This window comes from Dermacentor andersoni, chromosome 2 (assembly GCF_023375885.2).
Source record: "Dermacentor andersoni chromosome 2, qqDerAnde1_hic_scaffold, whole genome shotgun sequence".
NCBI lineage: Eukaryota > Metazoa > Arthropoda > Arachnida > Ixodida > Ixodidae > Dermacentor > Dermacentor andersoni.
The window spans coordinates 107,336,574-107,348,619 of record NC_092815.1 but is presented as its reverse complement, the minus strand read 5'-3'; the positions used below and the strand labels follow the sequence as shown (position 1 = coordinate 107,348,619).

General features: G+C 40.8%; 1 protein-coding gene across 2 annotated transcripts in view; it reads right to left on the bottom strand.

Annotated features, from left to right (window-relative positions):
- Nucleotides 1-12,046, bottom strand: part of LOC126541471 (ovostatin-like) — a 73,408-nt gene that overhangs the window by 20,869 nt on the left and 40,493 nt on the right. For both annotated transcript variants that reach the window (XM_072286490.1, XM_055076670.2), the window contains exons 17-25: nt 11,947-12,004; nt 11,776-11,805; nt 11,637-11,654; nt 8,976-9,093; nt 7,962-8,184; nt 5,129-5,374; nt 4,375-4,426; nt 3,637-3,729; nt 1,382-1,561 (exon numbers count right to left, since the gene is read on the bottom strand). In XM_072286490.1, coding sequence (XP_072142591.1) covers nt 1,382-1,561; nt 3,637-3,729; nt 4,375-4,426; nt 5,129-5,374; nt 7,962-8,184; nt 8,976-9,093; nt 11,637-11,654; nt 11,776-11,805; nt 11,947-12,004 — 1,018 coding nt within the window. The remainder of the gene's footprint in view (nt 1-1,381; nt 1,562-3,636; nt 3,730-4,374; nt 4,427-5,128; nt 5,375-7,961; nt 8,185-8,975; nt 9,094-11,636; nt 11,655-11,775; nt 11,806-11,946; nt 12,005-12,046) is intronic.

The following is a 12,046-nucleotide window of genomic DNA, read 5'->3' as shown; positions in this document are numbered from 1 at the left end:
TCTTCAACAAAACGACGTGAAATGTAGGCTTTCATTGACTCGGCAACATAATATTTAAATGAAAGCAGCAGTGATGCCAGAGAAACTTCTTTCTGGTTGTCTAATTTTTCTACACAACATCTAGGTTGTTTTAATGATTTCTCAAACAACGGTTGTCGCTCATCTGCTAACATCAAGTGCAACTTAATTTGTCTCACCGTGGGTTGTTTTTAACTATCCGTATTTCAAAAGCATATGTACAAATGATTACGAGCAATCCTTCCCATTCTGTGGGGTTTTCACTCACATAAGAGCAAGCAGTCGATTTTAGACCAACCTTCGATTGAGACTTGACTAGCAGCCTAATCTCTTACATTCTGAACACTGCTTCTGCAAGGGCATTAATGCATTACTGTCAAATAATGCACGACACTTCATATTACTGTACAGCACTACACAGGAACTGAACACAGCATTTGTAAACTCCAGCCAAGTTGGAGCCTCCAACTGACGCTGGACCACCTTGTTCGCATAGAAAAGCTGATTGAACACAATAATAAAGTATGAGGAGGCTTCTGCCTGCTCCCTGACCAGAGAACCATTGCTTCGCAAGCCTAAATAATGCAGTAAGAAAGGAAGCAGATGTGTGCTGCAATGAGTAAAGACTAATGCTCCCTGTACAATAGAAATTTACCCATTTTCACAATAGGCAAACTGCTGCTTTCCCACATAGCATAGGCATCACTATGACCAGTATTGGTGCGAATATAATTTTTTTTTTAGTGATCTCACTTACAAAAGTTGGAAACTAGGAGCTGGGGGCCTATTTTGTATATTTCAGGTTTTCTTTATTCTCAGCACTTATAGTAAAAGAAAACAGCAAATTATTATTTTCATTCGTGTTCCTTGAGGTGTTTCCTTGGAGTTTCACACAAGAATGGGCAAAAACTATCTGAGCAATTATTACTGCTTTACATCCGTTCAGAACAGCAGTGATAAGGCTATAATTTTATGTATCACAGCATACACTGCAACTGCTAAATCTTGAAATAAAATGTTAAAACATAAAAGCACTGAAAATTAGCACATTTCTAGCGCTAACGAAAGAGTTAACCGCATTATGTCCCACCTTAGGCGACAGACTGACATTGTACATGATAGCAGTCTATGGAGATATTATTTGCCTTATGAACTCGCACTCTCGAGGGGGGAAGAGGGAAACATGTGACGCTCCATTAGTCGATTGGGGTAGAAAGAGGAATACGATAATAAAAGAAAATAGTGTTTGTGTCACCATGTTGCCTTCTGGCCTCTTTCCTCACATGCTGAAATTTTGTTTGCATTCAGACATTAGCATGTCCCACAATTTTTTCCAGGTCCCTCCATCACCTTTCTGCCCCACCTGTGACAATGTTCCTCCGGAGCTTGGCCTCTAAGGGGTGGCTGAAGTGTCCTGACGAGATCAAGTAATCAAGCACCACAACATTCGTGGCCAAGATGGCCAGGTTCTGCTCTCCACAGGCGGTGGGTAGTTTAACGATGGACTCTAGACCAGACGCCAGGACAGGGCTTAGAATGTCACCTGCCAAAAAAAAAAAAGAGGGGGGGCAACATAAACATATGGTTTTTGTTTGCTTGTTGGCCACTTTATGTCGGATTCACAACAAGTTTCAGGTTCAGTAGACGATGCTGCAGAAGCTAAGTGACTTTTATGATCACCTACATTAAAGGGTCTGAGATACATTAGGATAAAAAATATAAAAACATTACCTGATTAAAAGTAGCACAAACTGGATATGTTATAGCTTTAGTAAACAAAGCAGTTATTACACAGAGGGCATTGCAGGTTTCAACCACTTAACAATGAGATGCACAGAGTAATACACATTTATGACTGTACTATATTTGCACAGCTTCAACGGCACTGCATGCTAAACATGAAATTGAGTATTGTATTGGTGAGATGCCCACATGGCCAGATAATATGCGCTAACCTCCCAACATTGTTGACAGGTCAAATCAGCCAATATTAAAGAGAATGCATGCATGATGCGCAACTGCCTCGTCATGAACTTGTGCCATGCAGTGAACAGCAACACCAATGTATCCCATATCGTAAAAGTTGTTGAAGCGCTGCATTCAAGAAAATGAAAGTTCATCACTGCCGATAAAGCTACTTTCAAATAAAAAAATGCTGTGGATACTTCCCTGTAGGACTCCCACAACGCTCACCAAAATTTCAAATTGAGTTGTGAAGTCAGAATGAAACCGACCTTTTTTTGTGACTTGCATGCTCCGAAAGCTTCTACAGTCAGCTGTACATATTTCTAAATTTTAAGCTTCTTTTTTTCCTGGTGTGCTGTTATGCCAACTTCCACCTATAATTTTTTCCTCATCCAGTTATGGCTCATAGGGGCATGCAATGGACCTACTGGCAAATGTACGAGTACCCTCCGTCATGCTTTATTGATAACTGATGAATTTCACATTCAAACCATGCTATTGAAGATGTCTCATATTTCGTATTTTTGCAAAAGGCTAAGTTTTTGCCTTGCCCTTAAGACCACTTTAGCTTTATTATTTTGTTAATTGACAGGCAAAGTATCTCTATATCAAAATCACTTGTCAACATATTTAACAATACAGAATGCTTCTATTTCAGGCCCCACCTGCTGAAAATTTTTATTTTTCTCACAGATAAACGTGCAAAGATAATGCAAGCAACGACAATGCAAGCCTTGGATGCATAGGAAAGCTCAAAGACTGCTGGTAAAAACTTTCATCCTGGTGAAGCAGTTTTGGTTGCCCAAAAATTGTTCTAGATATCTGATATCCAACCAATATTGCAATACAAAAATGAAAGTGAGACAAGCATGCTTGAATGTCTTGCAACAATGTTTAGAGTATACGAAGAAAAAGTGCCTTTTGGATGTTAGAAAGCAAAATTTAAGAAAACTGAATCTAACAGCAGGTAGCTTTTTCTACCTCTTCAAATAAACTGCATTGGCCGCAGTGATCACAATGTAAAAAGGAGGGCGCTCAAGCATGACCATGGTTTCTCAAACTACTGCAACTTTACTAACTATGTATTTCACTGCCTTGTCAAAATTCTGGTTCAATTTTTTTATATGTAGAGGAAGCAAGGTACAGGAGAATTTTTCTGGCAATGTATTAGTACTAAGATGTTTTTAAAAAGGTTTCTTTTGACCCACATCTCCCCATATTCCCATAATACTCATCATATCATAAGTGCTTTGCAACGTTCCCAACTTAAGATCAGTGTGCATAAAACACAACTTAAAAAGTAACTCAACTTGGAAGAAGCAGCCTAAATATAGGCAGAATGCCTTTGGCACCTTCTCAACTCTTCACATATAGCCACAATTGTAGCTTAAAAATGTTCTGAGCTGAAAATTTGTCACAATAAGTAATATGCATTGGGCCCTACAGGGCAAAAAGAAGATAAGTTTGACCACTCTGTGCACAAGGTGACTAGAGTCACATAATACTTGAGAAGAATGTGTGACGATCTCCATGGATGCTTGAGGAACATTTTATAGGTCTGTATCACATGTCTATACAGAACCAAACCTTCTGCAACTGCAGATGTAATACTGTAGAAGGCATGCTTTAAGTCTCAAATAGGTCGGTTCTTACCTGACACTGTAAACACACCCTTAGAAGAGCCATGAATGGCATTGCCAGGAAGCTTCAGGATGAAACTATGATTTTCTGTACTGTTTGTAGGAGCTGCAAAAAGTTAATTGTAAGTTTTAAATGCATATCTATATATTATACAATGACGGCCTAGCTAAAAAACATAGAAACCAGTCATGCATTGCTGGCAATGATAGAGTGCACCACACCATCGCACGAAAATAAATTTTCGTGCGATGGTGTGGTCAGCATAAAGGGGACACAAGCACAATGCACAGAATGGAGCCAGTGCAGCATCCAGGAACATGTGTCAGATATAGTGAAAAGTATAGAAGTACTAAGCCCAGATATAGTGAAGCACTTGGAAAGAGTGAAGTAGACTTTAGGTAGTTAGATCCCCAAAGACTTCTGAAGAGTGCGAGAACTTCCTTATGCTGTCTTGCTGTCTTTGATGTATGAGCCGCTTTGATTTGCATACATAGCAGAAGGCTGTTTTTAATGTTCTTCAAAGTTTTTATTTATTTACATGGAAAAAACTGTGATAGCTCTGTGATACAAGAATATAAATTTATCTGAGGCATTTAAATGTGGTTAACTGATTGCTTGGGCAGATTTTTAACATATGGATTTACATCGTGGTTAAAAATAGAACTTAAGCATCATGGTTTAACATAAGAGATACCACTTAGCACAGTGCTGAGTGCGAACGACAAGCATCGAGGCCAGCAAGTAACTTGCCTTTTAGGCACACATATTCAGAGACTGACTTTTCTCTTGCTGTTCCTTCTGCCTGAAATGAGAAAAGTATTTATGTAGTGTGAGTAAAGTCAATGAAAAAAACTGCAGTCATCTATGAATCATTTCACATTGGCAGACATGTACAACATTTGTGACTACCAAATTTATTAAAAAATTTATGATGATAGGCAACAGCCATCTGATAAACAAGCTGTTCCTTACTGTCTCTCAGCGTGTGTGCACAAATGCAAACACACAATACACACACACAGTGCAGAAAAATGGGAAAGCGAAATGGAATGTCCTGTCTACAGGCACGGATACAGGGTAGCAACCAGAAGGCGAAGGAGGCTCATTGTAAGAAATAGGAAACCAATGAAGAGGGGAGGTTACTCACTGAATGCTCAAATATGTGAGTGCAGAAGTGCCAGCATGCCTCAGGGGGGACCTCCTGGGCCCCAAGGATGTGGATCCGCCAGTGCCTGTCTAAAAGCATTATCTTCCGAGTCCTTTCAATAAACTAAGTTGCCAGGTAGCGATGCTCATGTTTATTTTATCCTAAGCTACACTGGCAAAGCTAGTTATCAGAGGAGTTCCTGTCTTGCTTCAGGGCAACCAAAGCAGGCTTTAGATAACCTACTATATGAATCAACACTTTCTATAAATAGCAAGCCATGCTTAGTACCCCCACCAAAGATGCTGCACAGCCAACATGAAAAAGGAGCTACTTAAAAGGAGATATCTCATATCTTACCAAAACACGAAGGCTCTTACGCAGTGCATCTCGAGCTGTTCTAGTTTCTGTGACGCTTCCAGGCTCACAAATGGAGTCGTCCTTGGAGAGGCCCAATGCATGAGCAGTGATATTGACTTGACCTAAACAGTCGGACCTTGCATAAAGTCTCAATGAAACGGTCTCTTCGCTGCACAAGCAAAAGCGCTTCTGCGGGTTGCCAATTACTTTCAAGCAGTTGGTATCCACAACCACGCCAAACTTTACCTGTAAGGAATTAAAGCAAGACATGTTACAAAAAATGCAAGCAAAAAACTGGATATAGTTTGTTCACAAGCGAGACAGACAAGCTTAAGATAACCTGGTTGGGACATTGTTTCCAAAAATCATTGAAAAAATGTGTTAATGTGAAGCTAATTCCTACTGCTTGAACACTGTTTCTCACTTAAGTTTGTGTGGGAGGTACTGGCTATATATCTTACAGCCAAGTATTGTATTAACAGCACTGCAATTCAATTCCCTAAAGTATAGCAATCTTCAGGAATGAAAAATTGATAATATTAAAACGAATTTTCAGACAGAGAATGATAGCAGCTCCGTTGGTTGAATGCGCCTTCTGTTCTGTCTCAATTAAATACTAGCATTTGATCATACAATTCCAACACTAAGTCCTTGCCCATCACTACAGCTTTGGAGCTTTACAAGAATCAAATGAAGAATTAGAAAAGGCCTAATTCTTTTGGTCAGTGTTGAAATGATAGACTTTTATATAGTAAATAACCAAGACAAAAAAATTTGGCGGAGACACTCAAGATTGCTTACGTGTGGGAATGTGAAAGAATTATAATAGCCCCTTTGGTGAAATGTTTTCGATTTTCCTTTCTGTGGTAGAATTTAAACTCTGCTCTCTTGTTTATCAAGTAGCGTCTGTTGATGTTGGTGACTCATTTTATACTCTCATGATGTGGCGCCACTTCCTTCCCATTGGCTGTGGCGTCATGTGCCCAATGACCCACGCACGAGGCACACCTTTAGTCAGCCAGAACTGTGGAGCCACTGTGGCATCCGGGAGGCATGGTCATCTTGGACTTTGGAGGCCTACCCTAGCAAAAAATCTGATAGGATAAGCTGATAAAAATTCTATCAGTTTTGTCTATTGCATTATGAAACGATACAACTGATACACTGATAAAATTCCTTTTAGTTCTATTCTGGGTGTATCGGTGTTATTCTGCTTGTACAAGTCTACTAGCAAATTCTTTTTATTAGTGTAATAGCGTATTCATATTAGTGTGCCAGATCTATAGTCTATCAGTATCTATGTGTGTTGTATAGGTGTAATGTGCTATGAGGAGAAGCATGCTTCCTCGATTGCCCAAAAAATAAGTGAGAAATAATGTATTTATATTATCACAAAAGACAATACATATAAATCAAATATGATGCCCAGGATTTGCAAAGGAAAGATTATTGGAACAAGCCTAAACAACAAATATACACCATACAACAGCTTAAAAAGAATAAAAATGTGATCACATTTAAAAGAGAAAAGATGTTTACATTGATTCACAACAAAGTTTAGCCTCTTAAACAGGAGGTTATTGGCAATCAAGCCACTGAATTGGTTCACATATACACCACGAAGATTTGGGGAAGCATGGTCATCTTGCACTTCGGAGGCCCGCGGCCGTTTCGGTTTCCACCCAGACCAAAATGTACCAAATTTTCTTTTCAAAGCATTAATTTACTCCATTTACAGGAACCTCCCTGAGAAAGTTGATGTCAATCCAAGCATTTCTGATGTGTTCTTACTCTCTACGCCGTCAGCCATTTTTCGTACCATCGCACGGTCACACCACTGTCGACGCCACCGAATTTTCACATAATGGGGCATCTAATGCTTTTGCATTAACAAAAATTTACCAATTCCTCCAAAGAGACATCAGTCGGAAATTGAATGTTGATGCCTTGCCTACTATAGTAGCTTAGTTCTCACCCGAAAAACCATTACTCTCTAATGTGCGTACCTGTCCATCTTGTCCACTGCATTGAATACCACATAGAACATACTGTTTGCAATTGACAACAGATTTGGAAATACAGCCTTTGTAAAATGTGCACAGGCCATTATAAGTGCATAACTGGTGCTGTCACCAGGATGTATAAAGGAGATGCTGTTCCTGCAATGGTTCTCCATAGCCTCCGGAGTTAAAACTATCCAGACGTTAAGAACACTGAAGATGCATCGGATGATGTCAGCATGTGGCTTGCATCTCTTCATGGCGCATAACTTAAACACAAATTATGCAGCATGCACAGAGAATGAAATAGCATTTTAGATAGGCCACGAGGCCATGAAAAATGTTGAGTGCTGGGGGAACATTTGTACGCCATTGTTTCTTTTTATCGTGTGGTGAGCATTTGTGCATGAATTTTGTCATTTTATTTGATCCAGTTTTGCTTAGTCAGCACATCTGACTTTTTTTTGTCTTCATTTTGTTGGGTATGAGCACAAGTGTTAAAAAAACTTATCTAGTGTGAATATGCAAAACACGTTCGTGTTTTGTCACTTTCTTTTCTCTGTATCATCCCTGCCCTCACTTTTTAATGACAATACGTTATAGGTACCGTGATATGCCCAGTCCACTCTTTCGTGTCCCATTTTTCATGCTGTTTTCTATCATGAAGCCACACTAACAAGCTCAAGCTCAGTTGCTTCAAGTCAGCTCCAGTGGCATGCAATGTGGTGCGAGCACTTCTGACAAAACTGTGCATTGCACCACACACATTGTGCCAAGCTGCAAATATGGAACATATATCCTCGCAAAACTAAGGAGCGTCGCTCAGGACTTACAGGGATGCATGATCTGAGGTAGTTGAACAATGAAGCAGTAATGGGGATTGTCTCTCCACGTATGGCGACAGCAGGGAGGGACAGCTGGATGAAGAAGGGCTGCACTGCACTCAAGGTGTCTGCAGCCATGCCCAAACCACGAGATGGGTGCAGGCATAGAGCGCCGGCTTTCCATTCAGTTACAGAGTGGGGAAGCTCTCGGCTCAGGTTGAGTGGCGCAGCACTGCAGATGGGCAGAAGTCAGACCTATGCCCTTCTAATATGTTGCGGCACAAATGCAACACGGACATGGAAGGCACACGAGACAGCGCACGGCATTGACTTCAAACAACAGATTTGATTTTCACGCCCACACTTATACCACCCATCAGACCCCTAAGTATAGCTGTGAAAGAAATCTGTTGTTGGAAGTTAGCGCTTGTCTCAGGTGCTTTCTATGTTCATGTTGTGCTCACATTATAACCAATTAGAAGATGACCGATCAATAAGCCATAAGCCACCGTTATAGACTGATGCCCCTTTATCAGTGAAAGTTGATGGCCTGATTTGTACTAAGTTGGTTAGCATAAACACTTGAAAATGTTCTTTCTTATATTTTATGCACTCAAATAAGTGCCACACATATTTTTAAACAACTTCAATCATGTCTATGGCACCTAACAGACATATTCTTTCCAAAAGAACCACATGTGTAGTTGCCTGTGAATAAAGGACAGATGTAGCAATTTGAGGGGACTGCAGGCTTGAATCCATCAACAGTACACAATAAGTTGAAAAAATCTTGCATTACAAACGGCATATGCAGCAAAGCACCTTATCAAAATCGTAAAAAAATCTTTCTCTTTGCCAGAAACTAGCGATGTGAACAGCAAAAAAGACTTTTGCTCTCATAAACATCATCCAGCTTAGACACTCTAATACAAAATAGAAATGTTTCTGATATTCACAAAAACACAGTGCTCTGAACTGAGACATGTGGTTGCTTCTTAGGACAGCCTGATAATTAAAACTTGCCTTTCAATGCGGTGCAGCTCCCACAGCCAGGTATCGGGAAAGTGGCTACGGATGTCCACTGCTGACTTCGGAACTGCAGTTGCTGGAGCTAGGTCTGCAATCTCACCATCACCTCCATCTGAACAAGTTTTTTAGCATCATCAAAATACTGATTTTGGCGATAAGAAATTGTATTGAAGCAGCCTGTCAAAAAAATATTAATATCTCATGCCTATTTGACATTCAGGCCCACCGATGAATGAACACTACGCAATGCTCAGTAAAAAATTTTGTTTCCAGCCGGCAGTTCTAAGGTGGAATCTAAGGAATGGTATTTCACCAGAGTGCATCAAAAATAGCCAAGCTTCAGCAGACTGTCTGTTTGGGAGATGCAAGCATACATGGGAGTTTTATTTGAAAATGGTACTTTATTTTATTTTTGCAAAGCAGTAACTGTATCTTCGTGGCTACCACAGTGCTTCCATGTGTTGTGTTTACAGATTTCTGGAGTTTCTTGCTACCAACAGTAGCCTGTTTTCACAACAGACGTCACATAATTAGTGACATCACTGCATAGTGGCCAAGAAGGCCAGTTACTGCTGCAACCAGCAAAGGGGACTGGGGATGGGGGCTTTCATTCAAAATTGTTTGCTGTGACTCATCAAGCAATGATATTTGGCCTAAGGCAAGGGTCTCAAACACAAGCTTTGTGGGCCTCTCGTAGTTTACCGAGCCCTTGTCAGTGGTTTTCACAAGCCTTATTAAATGTCAACCTCTCCCTTCTTACAATATTTTAGGCCTTTATCAGCACACTCCCTTTTCTTGCCTGTGATTAGGCAGAGCAGCCTGTGGGGAGCCATGTGCAATGTATGTGACCCTGTACCAGATTTGAGTTTAAGACTCATGGCATAGGCCAGTGACCCATTGGCCATATTCTGTAATGGTTCGCTTTGTAACCGGTTCGGTCTGGCTGCTACGTCAAGGTAACCTCAATAGGAGAAAGAGTGGAATGTCGCGGCGTGAGAGAGACCAACGAACGAGCGCTTTCTCTTGCAAGGTCACGTCATCATTTTTGTTCATACTTTGGGGATGATATAGTAGTTGTAGGATGTTGCTAGTTTGGTAAAAAAATATTGGTTTGTATACAACACTTGCACATTTAATTTCCAGTAATCACCGAGCTTCCAACGCAGACAGCTAGTGGTTTAATTTTATCTGCGTTGCTTTATTGTTTTTTTGTTGCTAGGTGGAGTGCCATACGTTAAGCAATCAAAGCGGTTCTCTGTGTGTAGGCCGTGGCTCTAATGGGATTTCGTTTAGCTGTGGCCGAGCTTTTTAGCGTGGACAATTGCAATGAGAGTTCCGTCCACACATCCCACAACTTCGAGAATCTTGCCACGGTCAAGGAAGCGTTCTTGACTGTGGCTTTCTCCTGTAGCGTGGAGAGAAATCTCATACTCTTTTTTTCTTTTCCCTCAACCATGATGACCCTAGCATTGACGGTAACGACGCGACTGACTGACGGTTGCGACAACCCAATAGCTTCTACATTCCAGACGCACTGCTGAAAACAACCCATAGAGAGAAAAAAAAAGAATTAACATGCATGGCACTTAAGTCGCAGTGTCAACACTACTAAATCTTGTGGTCCGCGATATTCTAGCTCATTCGCATTCATATTCGCAAATCCATTGCATTCTGTTTTAGGGGCGCCTAAAATGCCTTCGGAACTCGCCTTCGCTCATGTCGTACGCATCGCACCGTTGCCTCTCGTCAAGTCATTGTCTTTGACCAACGCCCGCCAACAACACAACCAAAGAAGCCACTATCGGCATCCCTCTCATCGCGCTGGCAAACGCAAGTCTAGCAGACGGTCACGGTTGCCCTAGCAATCCTAAAGATCATGCTCGCCACCGGATGCGACCCTCGAGCGAACCACTTCTCTGCGGTTCCTCTTGTAGCAGACAACAAGTTCCTTTTCAAATGATTGACAACCTGTGTGACGACGACAAAATTGTCGCGCCCACCAGGGATGACGACAACGAAGCGCCGAACAATGGCGTTCATGAGAGCGAACAGGTTCCAAAGGAAACCATTACAGAATACGGCCCATGTTCTCTGCAGACTGCACGCATTGACTGAAAATAAGCAAACATGTCTAGGGGCAACTTAAAGTGGTCGCAGCTAGTCAGTAATCAAGTCAATGCAAACACAACTTAAGAAATAACTTTGACGATGACATGTTACAAAATACACCATTAAGGAGCAGGAGCTGTCTATTAGGCTGATTTTTCAGCTAGGGGCCAAACATCATTTTGATTTTTTTTAGCCAAGCAATAAATCATAGCTAGCCAATATATTCTGAGCACCATCAGCTCCAATTTTCTTAAGCATGCCAAATGACATACGTTTTGTTGCTCCTATGATGCAGTACACCCCACTGTGCTATAGTTCTAACATTACATAAAATTGGCATGTGATGCTGGTTTGGCTTTTTCAAAAACATGAACAAATCCTGTAAACATATTTTTCTACTGACAAAAAGGTGTTGAAGGTTGAGTAGAGACATGATGCTGTAACAATACAGGGCCTCCAAAATATGGTAAATTCAAGCAAACAAAGGAAACAGATATGACAGAAATGCATGCTATCAGAAAAGGAAAAAATCTTTTTCATTCTTACCATCAATGCCTGTCCGCGCTGAAAAGAAAAAAGATACATACACATATATATATGCGTGCGTGTGTGTGTATATATGTAAAAATAAAGGTAACGTGAACCAAGTGAACACAGAAACACTTTGACAAGCACAAATGCTTACCACCATGTTCTGGAGTCCACATCCCACCATCTGAAAACCAGCCACCAGAATGGTTGTTTTAACGTAGTTTATATCAGGGCAGGAAGTTACATTATTGAGTATAGCACACAAGTTACTAGCCTAGTATAACTGAAATGTTGCAAAGCATTAATAAATGCGACATGCTCTTACCCTCCCAACAGGGACGAACATTGATTTTCATGTCGGTGACTACTTGCACTGACGACTCCTAGAAGCACAAAAAACAAAACAAGAGTTCAAGGTAACAGAG